Below are 18644 nucleotides of genomic sequence, written 5' to 3'. Positions count from 1 at the left end.
CTTTCCAAACTGGAGTCCTTGCCCTTACCATCTGTACTTGAGGTCCATTAACGTACACTTCCATGGTGTACGCCTAGACAGCGTCTTCACCTGTACCTTACACATGGCCCTAAGGACTCAGTTAGCCCCGTGTCTCTCCACTGCCACTTCCTCTAGATTCTTGACATACACGGAGACCACGAAGTGGTTTAAACAGACGCGTCGATGGCTGATACATAGGTTTCACATATGTCCATGGAAGACATATTGAACAGCATTTCTTGCCCAATGGCTGCAGTGTTTTCACTGCTGAGCTGCTGGTTATATTTCGTGCTCTTGAGCACACCTGTTCATGCCCTGGGGAGTCGTTTCTTCTGTGTACTGACTCCTCGAGCAGCCTACAAGCTATCGACCAGTGCTACCCTCGTCATCAGTAGCGACCATCCAGGAGTCCATCTATGTCTTGGAACGGTCCAATCGTTCACTGGTGTTTGTCTGGACCCCAGTTCATGTCGGAATCCCAGGCAACGAACTTGCAGACAGGCTGGCCAAACAGGCCACGCGGAAACCGCTAATGGAAATCGGCTTCTCTGCAACTGACCTGCGTTCAGTACTACGCCGCAAGGTTTTGCGGCCTTGGGAGAGGAAATGGCATAACCTCAGCACGCACAACAAACTGTGCACCATTAAGGAGACTACAAATGTGTGGCAGTCCTCCATGCGGGCATCTCGCAGGGACTATGTGATTCTGTGTCGGCTCCGCATTTGCCACATGGTTACCTTCTGTGCCGTGATGACCCGCCTCGGTGTCGTTGCGGCGCCCGGCTGATAGTGGCCCATATCTCGGTGAGCTATCCTTCTTTGGCTGCCCTGCGACGGACTCTTCAGTTACCGGACTCGTTGTCATTAATTTTAGCTGACAACGCCTCATCGGCTAATTTAGTTTTATATGTGACGGTAGGTGTTATCGTTCTATGCAAGTTTTAGCGCATATCAAATGGCTCTGAGCACTATGGGACTTAACATCTACGGTCATCAGTCCCCTAGAACTTAGAACTACTTAAACCTAACTAACCTAAGGACATCACACAACACCCAGCCATCACGAGGCAGAGAAAATCCCTGACCCCGCCGGGAATCGAACCCAGGAACCCGGGCGTGGGAAGCGAGAACGCTACCGCACGACCACAAGATGCGGGCTTTAGCGCATGTCCTTTGTCCCTTAGTGTTCTGCACCGTAGTGCTCTAAGGGTTGATGTTTTAATGTGGCTGGCTTTTCCTTTTTATTCTCGTGGTCGTCCAGCCAGTCATCTGCGCTCTTGGTTTTACCCTCTTCTACCTGTTTCTAACTTCTTTGCGGTTTTCATTTCCTGTTATGACCATAGTAGTGTTGGTCGTTCTTCTGTCGTTCTTCTGTCGTTCTTCTGTCGTTCTTCTGTCGTTCTTCTGTCGTTCTTCTGTCGTTCTTCTGTCGTTCTTCTGTCGTTCTTCTGTCGTTCTTCTGTCGTTCTTCTGTCGTTCTTCTGTCGTTCTTCTGTCGTTCTTCTGTCGTTCTTCTGTCGTTCTTCTGTCGTTCTTCTGTCGTTCTTCTGTCGTTCTTCTGTCGTTCTTCTGTCGTTCTTCTGTCGTTCTTCTGTCGTTCTTCTGTCGTTCTTCTGTCGTTCTTCTGTCGTTCTTCTGTCGTTCTTCTGTCGTTCTTCTGTCGTTCTTCTGTCGTTCTTCTGTCGTTCTTCTGTCGTTCTTCCACCTGTTATTGTGATGTACATCTTTTTCTTCTTTACCTTGTGTAATTATTTTACCGGGACCAAGGGACCGATAACCCTGCAGTCTTCCCCCCCCCCTCCCCCTCTTAAAAAGCAAAACCAACCAACCCATCTGTGCACGGAAACGTTACCGAGTGACGCTACAGAATGTTAAAGTTAGACAGCAAACGTGACTTCGTATACTGACGGTCCATAAGCGGAAAGTCACGTATTGCTGTTCTTCAGTGATTGCCACTGACTGCCATGAGCAACAGTGTAGAAGATGGAGCTAGCTGCCGGCCGAAGTGGCCGTGCGGTTAAAGGCGCTGCAGTCTGGAACCGCAAGACCGCTACGGTCGCAGGTTCGAATCCTGCCTCGGGCATGGATGTTTGTGATGTCCTTAGGTTAGTTAGGTTTAACTAGTTCTAAGTTCTAGGGGACTAATGACCTCAGCAGTTGAGTCCCATAGTGCTCAGAGCCATTTGAACCATTTGGAGCTAGCTGCTGCGGCGCCAGCCCATGTCTCCTGTGAATGTGATGCTCTGTTGCCTCAGTGGATGATGGTTTCTGACACTGGTTTCCATTCACAGTTTATTTTTCTCCTCGGACCCTCTAAAAACTCGCATGTTTGTTGGTATACATGAGAAAAATAAACTACAGCCTGAATGAAGTCTGAAACCGTCATGAACCAAGGCAACAGAGCACTGGACTCAAGAAGACAAATCCCAGCTATGCAGCAGCTACCTCCATCTTCTCCACTGGCGATCGTGGCAGTCAGTCATGATCACTGAAAAGCAATATTTCGAGACACTCCGCCTACAGTCCGTCAGCGTACAAAGTAACGTTTGCTGCTGAAGGGTTGGCCTCGTCCCAGGTGCCCGTGCCTATAACTTGGTCTGTAGCGTCGTTGGAGGAATTTCCGAACACGGGCTTCGATCTTCGATTTGTTCCTCAAGAAATCTTCTGCATTACCTCGAACTCTATCGCAACATTTGTTGGCCACCCTGTATAATGAGACTGCCAGCTGTGCTATATTAAAACGATATTGCCTCTCTCCATCCCAAGAAGTTACAGATATATACTACTGGCCATTAAAATTACTACACCACGAAGATGACGTACTACAGATGCGAAATTTAGCCGACAGGAAGAAGATGCTGTGATATGCAAATGATCAGCTTTTCAGAGCATTCACACGAGGTTGGCGCCGATGGCGACACCTACAACGTGCTGACATGAGGAAAGTTTCCAACCGATTTCTCACACACAAACAGCAGTTGACCAGCGTTGCCTGGTGAAACGTTGTTGTGATGCCTCGTGTAAGGAGGAGAAATGCGTACTATCACGTTTCCGGCTTTAAAGGTCGGATTTTAGCCTATCGCGATTGCGGTTTATCGTATCGCGACATTGCTACTCGCGTTGGTCGAAATCCAATGGCTGTTAGCAGAATATGTAATCGGTGGGTTCATGAGGGTAATACGGAACGCCGTGCTGGATCCCAGCGGCCTCGTATAACTAGCAGTCGAGATGACAAGCATCTTATAGGCATGGCTATAACGGATCGTGCAGCCACGTCTCGATCCCTGAGTCAACAGATCGGCACGTTTGCAAGACAACGACCATCTGCACGAACAGTTCGACGACGTTCGCAGCAGCATCGACTGTCAGTTCGGAGACCATGGCTGCGGTTGCCCTTGACGCTGCATCACAGACAGGAGCGCCTGCGATGGTGTACTAAACGACGGACCTGGGTGCACGAATGGCAAAACTTCATTTCTTCGGTTGAATTTAGGTTCTGTTTACAGCATCATGATGGTCGCATCCGTGTTTGGGGACATCGCGGTGAACGCAGGTTGGAAGCGTGTGTTCGTCATCGCCATACTGGAGTATCACCCGGCGTGATGGTATGGGGTGTCATTGGTTACACGTCTCGGTCACCTCTTGTTCGCGTTGACGGCACCTTGAACAGTGGACGTCACATTTCATATGTGTTATGACCCCTGGCTCTACCCTTCATACGGTCCCTACGAAACCCCACGTTTCAACAGGATGATGCACGACAGCATGTTGCAGGTCCTGTACGGGCCTTTCTGGATACAGAAAATGCCCTGCACATTCTCCAGATCTCTCACCAATTGAAAACGTCTGGTCAATGGTGGCCGAGCAACTGGCTCGTCGCAATACGCCAGTCACTACGCTTGATGAACTGTGGTATCGTGTTGAAGCTGCATGGGCAGCTGCACCTATACATGCCATCCAAGCTCTGTTTGACTCAATGCCCAGGCGTATCAAGGCCATTTTTACGGCCAGAGGTGGTTGTTCTGGGTACTGATTTCTCAGGATCTATGCACCCAAATTGCGTGAAAATGTAATCACGTGTCAGTTCTAGTATAATATATTTGTCCAATGAATACCTGTTTATCATCTGCATTTCTTCTTGGTGTGGCAATTTACCAGCAATTTGAAAAAGTGAATAATGACGGATTCGTTTGAGAACAGTCGTAGATACCATATCACAAACTGCACGGTTTGTCATCGAAATCATTACTCATTTCAAAACCTCTTAAATACACTTAGTTTTAGCAATATTCAGAATTCACCATACGTCACTCCAACTTCAAAAACAATCGAAATATGGCGCGAATAATTATACTGAAAGATAGCTGGGAACCACGTCAGAGTAATGCTGGCGCGCACATCGTCGTAAGTCTACAGCTCGTCTAGTGCTGCACTCGACCACCACGCTAAGTGCTCAACGCAACAATCACTATTATTGAAAGCATTGTCAGTCAGCTGTGATTACGTTGGAATACGGGACCCGGCTAAACAGCAATGGTTGCGTTAATGTAATACACTCTGCAACGAACCAGATCGAAAAGTTTAGGTCCCACTCCAACAAAGAATGACAAATATATCGATGTGCAAAGATACACGATCCCCACAAAGTGAAGTTGGTCACATTGGCTCAGTTTAGGTTTCAGTTAAAGACAGCAACACGGACTAGTTCTCGTTGTACTAAGAGTATCTCATAGATACTGTCAGATCAGTTCACCCGTGGTATAGGGAGGGGTAGCGTCTTTGATTCGTATTTGATCAGGAACGTCCTTGGTCCCGGGTTCTAACCCCGCTACGCTTAAATTTTTAACAGAGATAATCGGAAATGACGGCCGAAGAGTTTCAGCATCACAATTCACCTTCATTCAGTCAACGGCGTTGTCAAAGAGGTTCAGGGCACTCTTGACCTTAGGATGGGAAGCCGCTCCTAAATGCGGAAGAATAAAGGATCAGCAGCATGAGAAAGGCTATGGAAACCACTGCATGTAATACATGTAACGTGTACCCACAAGACACGGGGACTGTAACTGAGAAAGTGTCACGATAATCACGAAACACAGTTCCGAAGACAGCAAGAGCTGACAAGTGCGAGAATTACGCCATAGTCAGAATTAACATCTCACGCATCAAAGTTGCTGACAAGAATAATAAATAGGAGAATAGAAAACTGCGGATGTGTTAGATGACGATAAGTTGGCTTTAGGAAAGTTAAGAAATCAGAGAGCCAGTTCTGACGATAGGGTTGATACTGAAAGCAAGGCTGAAGAAAATAGAGGTTCATAGGATTTGTCGACCTGGAAAGAGAGTTAGGCAATGTAAAATGCCGAAAGATGTTCAAAATTTAGAAAAGTAGGGTTACGCTACAGAAAGCAATAACGGAAGTAAAAGAAATTCTCAAAATTAAAGGTGGAAGAATATCAATGATCCTATCCGCTGATGACATTGCTATCCTGAGTGAAAGTGAAGGAGAATTAAGATCTGCTAAATGGAATGAACGGTCTTCTGGGTACAGAATATGGATTGAGAGTCAATTGAAGAAAGACGAAAGTAACGAAAGTGCAGAAATGAGAACAGCAATACAGTTAACACAGGATCTACGGTCAAGAAGTGGATAAAGTTAAGGAATTCTACTACCTAGACAGCAAAATGACCAATGACGGACGGAGCGAGGAGGACATAAAAAGTAGACTAGCAATGGCAAAAAGGGCATTCCTAGCCAACAGAAGTCTACTGGAATCAAACATAGACTTAATTTAAGGAAGAAATGTCTGAGAATGTACATTTGGAGCACAGCGTTGTACGGCCGTGAACATGGACTCTAGGAAAAAACTGAACAGTAGAGAATCTAAGCATTTAAGATGTGGTGATACAGAACAATGTTGAAAATTAGTCTGATAAGGTAAGGAATTAGGTTCTGCGCAGAATCGGCGAGGAAAGGAATATATGCAAAATACCGACAACAAGGAGGTTAGACATCGCGGAATAACTTCCATGGTACTAAAAGTTGTAGAGGGTAAAAACTGTAGAGCAAGGCAGAGATTGGAATACATCCAACAAACAGAGGACGTCGGTTGCAAGTGCTACTGAGATAAGGAGGTTGGCACAGGAGAGGAATTCGTGGCAGGCTATATCAAACCAGAAGACTTACGAATGAAAGAAAAAAGTTTGGTCGTGTTATTGTTCCCTCATGCGTCAAAATTTTGTACACTAAGGGGAAGGTTTTCATTGTATTAGCACTGAGACCCTGCTATTTGGGTACGCTGACTAAAAATAAATGTGAGCTGGAGGCTTTCAGTTCAAACTAAATTATCAGCGAGTTCCCTCGTATTTACAGCAGTCAGCTCACACAATGTGACTAAGCCGAATAAAGTGGTGCAGAGGTAAAACACTATCTCGCATTGGAGAGTCTAGGTTCAGTTCCCCAGCCTGCCATAAGGACGTATGTTTTTAGCTTATACCCAAATCGCTTAAGGGAAATACTGCGAGGGGCCTTTCGGAAAGGACACTGCCGATTTTCTTCACTGTCCTTAAAAAACCTGCGATTGTGGTGCTTGTCTCATGACCTCGTTGGCGACGGACCGTCAAACCACTCTCTCTCTCCGCCTTTCCTCGTTTTTCGTAGAACCTTTCTGGAAAAGTAAGCTACCAGTGGAGCTACAATATCACGCTTCACTAAACTAACAAGTCTCAACCTCTTACAGGGGTCTCACTGCAAACAACAGGAACTTGAGTGCTTCGATGAGCAGATCTGCTGCTTCCAACTGGAACAATACTTTCTAAATAACGAGGAGGTCCCGAGTTAGAGTCTCGGTCCGCCAGGAAGTTTCAGAAGTACGTAAGTTTTTCTTGTAGTGATAAAATTAGGGCTAGGGCCGGTTTAAGGTCAAAGCGACTCAAGCTGCCACTTAGGGTGTCAAACGGCGAGAGACACGAGAGGCTCATAAGTGTAAGATATGTGTACAATTAGTTGCAAAAGCTGACACGAATGAAAATAAACGACGGAGAAGGGGCGGGGAGGACATACGGTAAGTCGCTTGTGTGAAAAATTTTTTGAATAAGGCCGCTGTGAAACTTTAGTTTTCAAGTCAGAACTAAGTGCTGACTATCAACGGCTTGCCCTCCTATACTGATCACGAACCAAAATTATATAGAAATATTTTATATTCATACACAATAATGTACTGAAAAATTTTGAACAGCCAGTCCCAACACCCCAGGTGCCTTCCATTTAGCTGCTCTCACTCTTGCATTGCGACTTCATGGTCATCTCCTTCGTCATAGTTTATCGCCCAAAATGTTTTTTTGAGACACTGCATTTGGAACGATTATTGTTTGATTCAAAGATCCCTTTGTTGATCTGCTACTGTATTGTCTTCGTATGTTGCAGTTTCACCAGCACGCTGACCTGGAGTCACTTCACAAGTTCTTCCCAAAGAGGATTCTGCCGAAGGAGTACGGCGGGGAAGCGGGAACATTGGCAGAGCTCAACGGTAAGTCACCACTTAGAGCTGCGTGTCTCAAGCAGCAGTGACAGTACCTGCGCTGTTGCAGGAAGTGCCACCACCGAATGTAAAACCGTGTTCTTCGGTCACAGTTAGGTGGGCTCCTTGTTTCCGTACATCTACATCCACGTGATTACCCTGCTATTCACAATAAAGTGTCTGGCAGGGGTTTCAATGAACCACCTGTCTCTGTACTGTTCCACTCGCGAACGGCGTGCGGGAAAAACGAGCACTTAAATTTTTCTGTGCGCGACTTGATTTATCTTATTTCTATCGTGATGATCATTTCTCCCTATGTAGGTTGGTGCAAACAATGTTTTCGCAATCGGATGAGAAAACTGGTGATTTAAATTTCGTGAGAAGACCCCGTCGCAACGAAAAACGTTTTAATGACTGCCACTCCAATTCTATCCGTAGAGAAAGATATGTACGAGTGGCATCCATCTGCACTGCTTAACGTCTTCTTAAAACTGAAACCTCCTGGCAGATTAAAACAGTGTGCCGTACCGGAAATCGAATCCTGAACGCGAGTAATTCTTTAACAGTCTGAAATGTCAAGACACGACTCGGAACCCTCCCCGATAGCTTCAGTACTCCCAGTAACCCTCGCTAGTTATTTACTTTCGTAGAAGGTTGATTACTTAATAAGATGCAAGAAGGCTTGTTTTCCAGCCGAGCACTGGCAGCAATGTCGAAGTTACAGCACCAAGTGAAGTATGTCAAAATATGCAGTCACTCCATCTTTGGCAACTGCAAAAATTTATCAAATATAATTACTATTTCGTGTGTGTAAAGAGCCTAGTCTTAAAACTGGATCCCACTTCGGCGACTTACGTCATGTGTGTCCCTTACCTACCCCACTTGTCAAAGCGGGTAAGAACAACCTACAGGTTGACGCGGAATCCGATCCGCCTGTCTTTCTTGGCTACACTTCACATCGGCGAAAGGTGACGGCTAGATCCCGCCTCTAATGATCTCGGTGTCGACGGCTCGTTAAACCCTAATCTTCCTTTTTTCTAAAGGCTATGTTAAAGGCAGACGAAATTCCCTTGGTCCGGCCGGGATTCGGCGCCACGACTCCTCTGTTTCCAGGCACTTTTTCCGAGAGGCGGAAAGACTTGGTAATTTCCGTTTTTGGTATGAAAGGGTGAGATTCAGAACGTATAGTGTCCCAAAAGGAAAAACTTGAGAGGAATTACACACATAATGTATCCCAAATGACTGGCTGGAATCCACTCAACGTTTTATAGGTACATTACTTCGAGACCGAAATGGTAAACATTTTTAAATATTATATGCCGTGTTATTAATATAAATACGAATGCCACCATTTTGGTTCACAATCTAAAATACTTAAGATTACTCACAAGAATGAATTTTGTTCGTAGACCAATAATATTAAGTTAACATGGAAAATTAAAATTCAGAGACGAAAAAAATCAGGACGTTTGAGAAAATACTGTTAGCAGGCAACAAAGAAAACGGAAAAAGTCGACTGGACCTCGGATAATGATGCGTTCACAGGTGTATCAGCATTGCTCCTGTTAGCTTCGGTTTCACGTTAACCTTTAGCGTGTCAGAAACATTAAATTAAGCTTCGATTCCGCAATTGTCAACCTTTTATTTCAAGTTACTTCGATGCTAATAGATAATGTTACAAAGCCTAAAAACAGTTTCTATTTTCGAAGCAGCAACTGTCATGTACGCGCGAAACAAACGAAAGAATGAAACTTCCTGGCAGGTTAAAACTGTGTGCCAGACCGAGACTCGAACTCGGGACCTTTGCCTTTCGCGGGCAAGTGCTCTACCAACTGAGCTACCGAAGCACGACTCACGCCCGGTACTCACAGCTTTACTTCTGCCAGTACCTCGTCTCCTACCTTCCAAACTTTACAGAAGCTCTTCTGCGACCCTGCAGAACTAGCACTCCTGAAAGAAAGGATATTGCGGAGACATGGCTTAGCCACAGCCTGGGGGATGTTTCCAGAATGAGATTTTCACTCTGCAGCGGAGTGTGCGCTGATATGAAACTTCCTGGCAGATTAAAACTGTGTGCCCGACCAAGATTCTAACTCCTTTCTTTCAGAAGTGCTAGTTCTGCAGGGTCGCAGAAGAGCTTCTGTAAAGTTTGGAAGGTAGGAGACGAGGTACTGGCAGAAGTAAAGCTGTGAGTACCGGGCGTGAGTCGTGCTTCGGTAGCTCAGTTGGTAGAGCACATGCCCGCGAAAGGCAAAGGTCCCGAGTTCGAGTCTCGGTCGGGCACACAGTTTTAATCTGCCAGGAAGTTTCATATCAGCGCACACTGCGCTGCAGAGTGAAAATCTCATTCTGGAAACGAAAGAATGTCTCAGTTTACAGAAGTATTTTGTAAGGTACACATACAGTGCCGTGAGACGGTCGGTATGGTTCAAAATTAACGCACTTCGATAGCAGTATAGACACTTCTATTGCTCCAAAACAGCTCTACACTGCCAATATCTGGTCTTGTGGAGCTTGTTATAAAATTGTTACATTATATAATGTCGAAGCATAAAAAACACTACCTGCACACACATGACTCTACAAAAATCCAATCGATAAAATGCTCACAGTTGATAAAATGCGCACACGGATACGCTGATTTTATCATTTGTGGGCATTTTATCAACAGAAGTATTTATTTATAAGCATAACCTACGTGGGTTTGTCAGCCGTAAATATTATTCTTGTGGCCATTAGATGTAGCACTCTTGCAGTCGATTTGATGTGGGCGTCAGTTTTTTCACCTATCCTGGACTTTTCACTTAAATTACCGACAATAAACCAGACCACGTACTAACTTGTGTTCTTGCGGTATTCACATTCCCAGAAAGTTTTTACGTCACACTGACAAATCACTCCTGATAAGTTTTAAAACATACCTTCTTGTAATATTTTTATACAGATTTGTCCCAAGGCGTCAGTGCACTGCATGCCATACGTTTTTTAACAATACTTATCGCCGACTATCGCTTTGTCACTTTTATTGACAGTTCAAGAATTTGGGTAAGGGATTTTAATTTTTATCATAATCTTTATTTGGGTAGATCGGGGGTGTATAAAATAAGACATTTCGATTCTGCTAGCAATCATCTTCAGATATTAAAATATCCGTACCGTGTGCAAACGTCAAAAAGTGTTGTACAATCAAGTAATCTATCATTAAAACTCTGTGACTTACTATCTAAATGCACAGCGTTTGAGATGATACTCTGTAATGATAAATTACGAACTAAAGGTGATTGCGTAGCACAAGCGAAACAGGTCATAACGTTTTCTGAATTCGCGATGTACACAAATAACATTCACATTTCTTCACAGCGTAATGTGCGTGAATTTGCATTACTCCTGTATAAACTATTGTTCGCTTTTATTTTGACGTTTCATTTTTTACAGTAAAATCTAATGTAGTGTGTCACATGCGACTGGAACGACACATGAAAGACTTCCACACGGCTACTGACACTCACGAAATTATTATTATTATTATTATTATTATTATTATTATATTATTATTATTTCTTTACTTTCTCAGACGTTAAGTCTGGTTGAGAATGGAAAGTGACGCGGACCTTGATCAAGCGTCACTTCCTATTAACTGTACGGTATGTGTTATATTGCATTTAGGAACTTTCGGGTAATTGAACATGTATCAATAATTACGGATTTCTGTAGTTGTATATATGTGTTTGGATGTAGCTGTATTGCATTGATGTACTGGTGGATATTGTGTGGTATGACTCCTGTAGTTGATACTATAATTGGTATGATGTCAACTTTATCCTGATGCCACATGTCTTTGACTTCCTCAGCCAGTTGGATGTATTTTTCAATTTTTTCTCCTGTTTTCTTTTGTATATTTGTTGTATTGGGTATGGATATTTCGATTAGTTGTGTTAATTTCTTCTTTTTATTGGTGAGTATGATGTCAGGTTTGTTATGTGGCGTTGTTTTATCTGTTATAATGGTTCTGTTCCAGTATAATTTGTATTCATCATTCTCCAGTACATTTTGTGGTGCATACTTGTATGTAGGAACTTGTTGCTTTAAAAGTTTATGTTGTAAGGCAAGCTGTTGATGTATTATTTTTGCGACATTGTCATGTCTTCTGGGGTATTCTGTATTTGCTAGTATTGTACATCCGCTTGTGATGTGATCTACTGTTTCTATTTGTTGTTTACAAAGTCTGCATTTATCTGTTGTGGTATTGGGATCTTTAATAATATGCTTGCTGTAATACCTGGTGTTTATTGTTTGATCCTGTATTGCAATCATGAATCCTTCTGTCTCACTGTATATATTGCCTTTTCTTAGCCATGTGTTGGATGCGTCTTGATCGATGTGTGGCTGTTAGATGATACGGGTGCTTGCCATGAAGTGTTTTCTTTTTCCAATTTACTTTCTTCGTATCTGTTGATGTTATGTGGTCTAAAGGGTTGTAGAGGTGGTTATGAAATTGTAGTGGTGTAGCCGATGTATTTATATGAGTGATTGCTTTGTGTATTTTGCTAGTTTCTGCTCGTTCTAGAAAGAATTTTCTTAAATTGTCTACCTGTCCATAATGTAGGTTTTTTATATCGATAAATCCCCTTCCTCCTTCCTTTCTGCTTACTGTGAATCTTTCTCTTGCTGAATGTATGTGATGTATTCTATATTTATGGCATTGTGATCGTGTAAGTGTATTGAGTGCTTCTAGGTCTGTGTTACTCCATTTCACTACTCCAAATGAGTAGGTCAATATTGGTATGGCATAAGTATTTATAGCTTTTGTCTTGTTTCTTGCTGTCAATTCTGTTTTCAGTATTTTTGTTAGTCTTTGTCTATATTTTTCTTTTAGTTCTTCTTTAATATTTGTATTATCTATTCCTATTTTTTGTCTGTATCCTAGATATTTATAGGCATCCGTTTTTTCCATCGCTTCTATGCAGTCGCTGTGGTTATCCAATATGTAATCTTCTTGTTTAGTGTGTTTTCCCTTGACTATGCTATTTTTCTTACATTTGTCTGTTCCAAAAGCCATACTTATATCATTGCTGAATACTTCTGTTATCTTTAGTAATTGGTTGAGTTGTTGATTTGTTGCTGCCAGTAGTTTTAGATCATCCATGTATAGCAAATGTGTGATTTTGTGTGGGTATGTTCCAGTAATATTGTATCCATAATTTGTATTATTTAGCATGTTGGATAGTGGGTTCAGAGCAAGGCAGAACCAGAAAGGACTTAATGAGTCTCCTTGGTATATTCCACGCTTAATCTGTATTGGCTGTGATGTGATATTATCTGAATTTGTTTGGATATTAAGTGTGGTTTTCCAGTTTTTCATTACTATGTTTAGGAACTGTATCAATTTAGGATCTACTTTGTATATTTCCAATATTTGTAGTAACCATGAGTGGGGTACACTATCAAAAGCTTTTTGGTAATCAATGTATGCGTAGTGTAGAGACCTTTGTTTAGTTTTAGCTTGATATGTCACCTCTGCATCTATTATCAGTTGCTCTTTACATCCTCGTGCTCCTTTGCAGCAGCCTTTTTGTTCTTCATTTATAATTTTGTTCTGTGTTGTATGTGCCATTAATTTCTGTGTAATGACTGAAGTTAATATTTTGTAGATTGTTGGTAGGCATGTTATGGGGCGATATTTAGCTGGGTTTGCTGTGTCTGCTTGATCTTTAGGTTTCAGATAAGTTATTCCATGTGTAAGTGTATCAGGGAATGTGTATGGGTCTGCAATGTAACTGTTAAATAATTTAGTTAGATGTGAATATGTTGAGGTGAACTTCTTTAACCAGAAATTTGCTATTTTATCATTTCCAGGGGCTTTCCAATTGTGAGTAGAATTAATTGCTTGGGTGACTTCATGTTGCAAAATTTTCACTTCAGGCATTTGTGGTATCATCTTGTATGTGTCTGTTTCTGTTTGTATCCACCGTGCATGCCTGTTATGTTGTACCGGGTTTGACCATATGTTGCTCCAGAAGTGTTCCATGTCTGTTATGTTTGGTGGATTGTTTATTTTAATGTGTGTGTTATCTATTGTCTGGTAAAATTTCTTTTGGTTTGTGTTGAATGTTTGGTTTTGTTTCCTTCTATTTTCACTTTTTTTGTATCTTCTGAGTCGTTTGGCTAATGCTTGTAATTTCTGCTTCTTTTCGTCTAATTGCTCTGTCGCTTCTTGTTGTGAGATTTTACCTAACCTTTTTCGTTTTTTTCCGAGATTTCATTTCTTATAAATTGTGTTAGCTGTCCGATGTCTTTTCTCAGTTTTTCTATTCTGATCTGTAGCCTGTGTTGCCATGCTGGTTTTGTGGGTTTGTTCTGTGTGTTGGTTGGTTCTGATCTCTGCCTAGTGTGTATATTTAGTGTAGTGAGTGCTCCTATATAAACCAGTAGTTGTAACTCTTCCATAGTTGTGTTTTCATTTATTTTGTTGTGTATGATTGTGTTGATAGTTTTTATTGTTGTTTCGACTTGTGGGTTATTTGGTGGTCTATGCAAGAATGGTCTTATGTCTGTATTTGTGTCTTTGTATTCTATATATGTCAGCTGAAATTTTTCTTCTATATCTAACATGTGTGTCACTTCGTGTTTATTTGTGCTTGTTCTGGTGGCTGTCTTAAGATTTCCTTTTCCTCTGATTGTTTAATTGATGCGTGTTGTTCTTTGTTTGTTTGCTCTGGGATGTTTGAGTCCATTACTGTATTTTCTTCTTCTTCTGATTGCACATTATTTTGTTCCAGTATTTGTTGTACTTGTTGTTTGATGTTTTCTAATTCTGACTGGGGTATCCTGTTATGTTTGATTATTACACAGATCTGATCAGCTAGTCGTTGTTCTGTTAAAAATTTTAATTCTGGGTATGTGGTAATAAACGTTGTGTATACTTGTGATCTGTATCCAGTTGTGGTGGTTCCTAGGTTTGTTGCTTGGTAATAACAGAACATGAGGTGTCGATTAACTTCATCTGACCATCTCATCCTCTGTCTTTGTTTTCCTTCTAGGGTGGTTGCAGGAAGCATATCCTGCAAAACACCTCTATTTGGATTTAAATCATTTTCCAGTTGGCTAGCAGTGTCGTTACCATTGTGGGCGGGCATAGGGTTCAAGCGTCGTCCCCGACCATGACGGCGCTTGTCCGAGGCTTCTTTAGTTCTGTCCTGAACCAACTAATCACACTAAAAGGGGGGTTAGCCCTATTAGTGGTTTGTTCTTTTCGTCGCCTATTATGACTGGCAGAACATACCGGAGGCCTATTCTTTTCCCGGGCCTCCACGGGATTATTATTATTTATTATTATTATTATGTAATCTGATTTGCAAATGGCTATTTCGGCGTCTTTTAAAACCAGTGTGTGTTTTTTCACTGAGTTACTACGCTAAACTTCCTTGAAGCAAAGTTCTGTGTGCTACAAAAGCCGTGAGGATTTCGCCAAGTTGGTGTTTCATTGTATTCTTCCTAATACCGTGGAAGTTCTTACCTAATAACATATTTATCGTAATCTTAACTGGAATATTTACTGTGTGTATTTCCACTTATTTGTGGAGATAGTTGAATTCCACTCCACTCGGCACTGAATCCCTTCGCCGGCCGAAGTGGTCGTGCGGTTAAAGGCGCTGCAGTCTGGAACCGCAAGACCGCTACGGTCGCAGGTTCGAATCCTGCCTCGGGCATGGATGTTTGTGATGTCCTTAGGTTAGTTAGGTTTAACTAGTTCTAAGTTCTAGGGGACTAATGACCTCAGCTGTTGAGTCCCATAGTGCTCAGAGCCAATTTTTTTTTTTTTTTTTTTTTTTTTTTTTTTAAATCCCTTCTTCCGTAATACGCACGTCATCGACCTACTCACCTTCGACTTTTTGCTTGCACGTTTTCGTCATCAGTGTCACTGCTTTCTCTCCTGATCAACAACAACTTTAATGACTTAAATTTCAATGCCGTAGATTTCATTAAAAACTTTATTCGGCCAAGATGGCACAAAGCGTCTTACGTAGTCCGTTGACTGATACACTTCATGTTTGTATCAAGATTCAAAGATGACCATTTAAGCGGTTGAAACTAGTAATCACTGTTTTACGCATTGCAGTCTTGGCCAAATAAAGGTTTTAATAAAATCTAAAAGAGATTTAATTACGTCAACAGGAAGCCTTCGTGGCGGCCCGCGAAGGCAATTTCTTTGACTTGGTGTGTTTGCAGTACGAGGTAGCAACGCACACTACTTCAAACTGGAACGCGACTGTACTTAAGTGTGACCACACTGGTTCCCACTACGACAGGGTATATGGATCGATTTGTCAAATACACGTGCAGAGGCGTCCTGGAATGTTGATCGGTCTTTCTCGAACACGACGTTTTAGCTGCTGCGAAGATTTTTCCATTTTGCTGGAACGTGTAGGCTGTGCAAAAGAGTTCAAATGTCTCTAAGCACTGTGGGACTTAGCGTCTGAGGTCATCAGTCCCAATAGACTTAGAACTACTTAAACCTAACTAACCTAAGGACGTCACACGCATCCATGCCCGAGGCAGGATTCGAACCTGCGACCGTAGCGGTCGCGGGGTTCCGGACTGAAGCGCCTAGAACTGCTCGGCCACAGCAGCCGCCGTAGGCAGTGCAAATTAGTATTTATTTTACTGCGTAACTAGTGCTTGTTGAACACTATCTTCCAAACCTTCCAGGAATACTGGACATTATTCTTAACAAGTCTGAAAATGATAGCCGTCGTCCGTGCAATTAAAGGCGATTGCCTTAAATTTGTTGTTGGGGGGATTCTTAATAAGCGTTCACACAAAGTACGTTAACCACACTGCCGAGATTAAATTTCAGAGAATGTCACAGCAGAAGCTTTGGATTTGGGTTGTCGGTTGCAGTAAAATCAGGCTGTGGGGAAGGAGGATTCGCGCCAGTGACTAGTGAACTGGACGGATCCGGCTGTCGATAGGAAAAATGACACGTTGTGGGCCGCTGTCGGTGCGGCAATTTGAGGCGATCGGCCGGCCACTGTGTCATTACTGCAGCAGGCAGTTCGCGGAAAAGTGTCTCGCCCAATCACCGTGCATGCGATGTTAGCTGCTGCGCCTCCTGGAACGAAGCAGTCCTACACTCGCTTGACATCCGATCAGCTGTTTGCGAAATTGCACGTTGCCACCTCTGCAGCGCAGAATTCGCAGAAGCTCTTACGTGCGCCGCATGCAGTGGTTACACGCAACATTTTCTCCAGCCGCTGTTTCGCTTCACAGCACGGTGTACTACGAGCAAGCGGACTGCACGTATCCTCTCAACAGCAACCACACAGGCGCCAATTTCTTGCTTACGTTCTTGCGGCAGGTTTTGTCTTCTACGAGCTTTTTCGGTGAAGAATCAAGCATTTTTCACTTTCATATCACACACCGTGCATCTGCGCAGTAACTCAGCTGCCACTGTGTCGCCGGCCTTGGTGGCAGAGCGGTTCTAGGCGCTACAGTCTGGAACCGCGCGACCGCTACGGTCGCAGGTTCGAATCCTGCCTCGGGCATGGATGTGTGTGATGTCCTTAGGTTAGTTAGGTTTAAGTAGTTCTAAGTCTAGGTGACTGGTGACATCAGATGTTACGTCCCATAGTGCTCAGAGCCATTTGAGCCACTGTGCTATTCACTTTTGCCTCCCCCGTCGATTACTTCCCTCCTTGAACTGATCTTCCCATTTATTCTTATTTTAGTGTGTTCTAGCCAGTCATGTGATTCATCGCAGCTGTACATATGGGTCATAAAGTTTTATCACCTCGAAAAAGATAGTTAAATAGTTTCGTTTTAGCTAAAAGGGTTGGACAGAAACACGGAAACAGCAAAAAGCACGGGAAATTACCAAGCCTAACGCGATGTAGGAAACCTGGCATTCAAAACAGCTTCCAGTAGTCTCGGAATGAGTAAATAGAGACCCTGTTCTGTTTTCAAGGGAATCTCTCGCCACTATTCCAGCAAGTTAGTGATAAATGCAAGTAACGATGATGTAGTTGGATAGCCATTCTCCAAAGCTGGCCGCGAAGGCTTAATAATAGTGGTTACCTTGAAGCTCACTAGCTTGTCAATTGACAGCTTTTCCAATCTGTGCCTATTAATATACTAGTATTTGGTTTCATACTTCAGTTTCATTAAAAAGAAAACACAGCTGTGCATTTTTGTACTAGATTAAGGAAATATGTGCATCTTTTTGTACATAATTAAGATAGCCGTGTATAAGTTTCCAAGAAAATTGTTAAAATTAGCAGGTCGTAAGAAAGTTCATGATAGCAAGGAAGCGTTTTGAATCGCAATTGACTGCATTATGCGAGTATAAACGAAGAGTTAAGTCTCTAGCGGATATTGGTTGTGTAAAAGTATTTTGCGGTACAATATGCATCCGTTGAGATTTTCCATGGAGTAATCTTTTATTTTCCCTCCCAACAAGGGAATTGGGGAATTAAAGGATGTAGCGGTGGTCCATAGCCGAAAGTGACTGAGTTTTAAGACCGACTCATAGGCAAAAGTTTTAAAAGGTAACTTAGTCTTGACTGCTTTTTAAAAGGTAACTTAGTCTTGACTGCCTAAGAAGTCGTTAGAAGTCGTTGGTTAGAAGTCGTTAGAAGTCGTTGGTTAGAAGTCGTTGGAAGTCGTTGGTTGGAAGTCGTTGGTTGGAAGTCGTTGGTTGGAAGTCGTTGGTTGGAAGTCGTTGGTTGGAAGTCGTTGGTTGGAAGTCGTTGGTTGGAAGTCGTTGGTTGGAAGTCGTTGGTTGGAAGTCGTTGGTTGGAAGTCGTTGGTTGGAAGTCGTTGGTTACAATTTTTTTTCCCGCTAAAGCCACAATTTTGGCCATTAAAAGTTCATAAAATCCGCTAGTTCTAGCGACTTTGTCGCTAGAACGGCAACACTGGTCTAAGACTCCCATCCAGTCAGTCGTTGACTAGGCCGGTGTGGCAGTAGAACATAGCAAAAGTAAAGCTGAAGGTTCAAATTTTGTGTCTACGAAATTATTCACGCGAGAGAATCGTACAAACACTCCGCTTGACCAACGTGCATACTCCCGTATGGAGGACGTAGTAATTAACAACCCTGGCGTAGAG

At 42.8% G+C, this 18644-nt stretch overlaps 1 protein-coding gene across 1 annotated transcript in view; it reads left to right on the top strand.

The window, feature by feature from the left end:
* The window catches only part of LOC126203311 (alpha-tocopherol transfer protein-like), a 175833-nt gene that overhangs the window by 116506 nt on the left and 40683 nt on the right, over positions 1-18644 (top strand). Inside the window, exon 6 of the mRNA XM_049937577.1 lies at positions 7445-7547. Within this exon, the coding sequence (XP_049793534.1) occupies positions 7445-7547 (103 nt within the window). The remainder of the gene's footprint in view (positions 1-7444; positions 7548-18644) is intronic.

Source organism: Schistocerca nitens, chromosome 9 (genome assembly GCF_023898315.1).
Source record: "Schistocerca nitens isolate TAMUIC-IGC-003100 chromosome 9, iqSchNite1.1, whole genome shotgun sequence".
In the NCBI taxonomy this organism is placed as follows: Eukaryota; Metazoa; Arthropoda; class Insecta; order Orthoptera; family Acrididae; genus Schistocerca; species Schistocerca nitens.
This window is presented reverse-complemented; position numbering and strand designations above follow the sequence as displayed.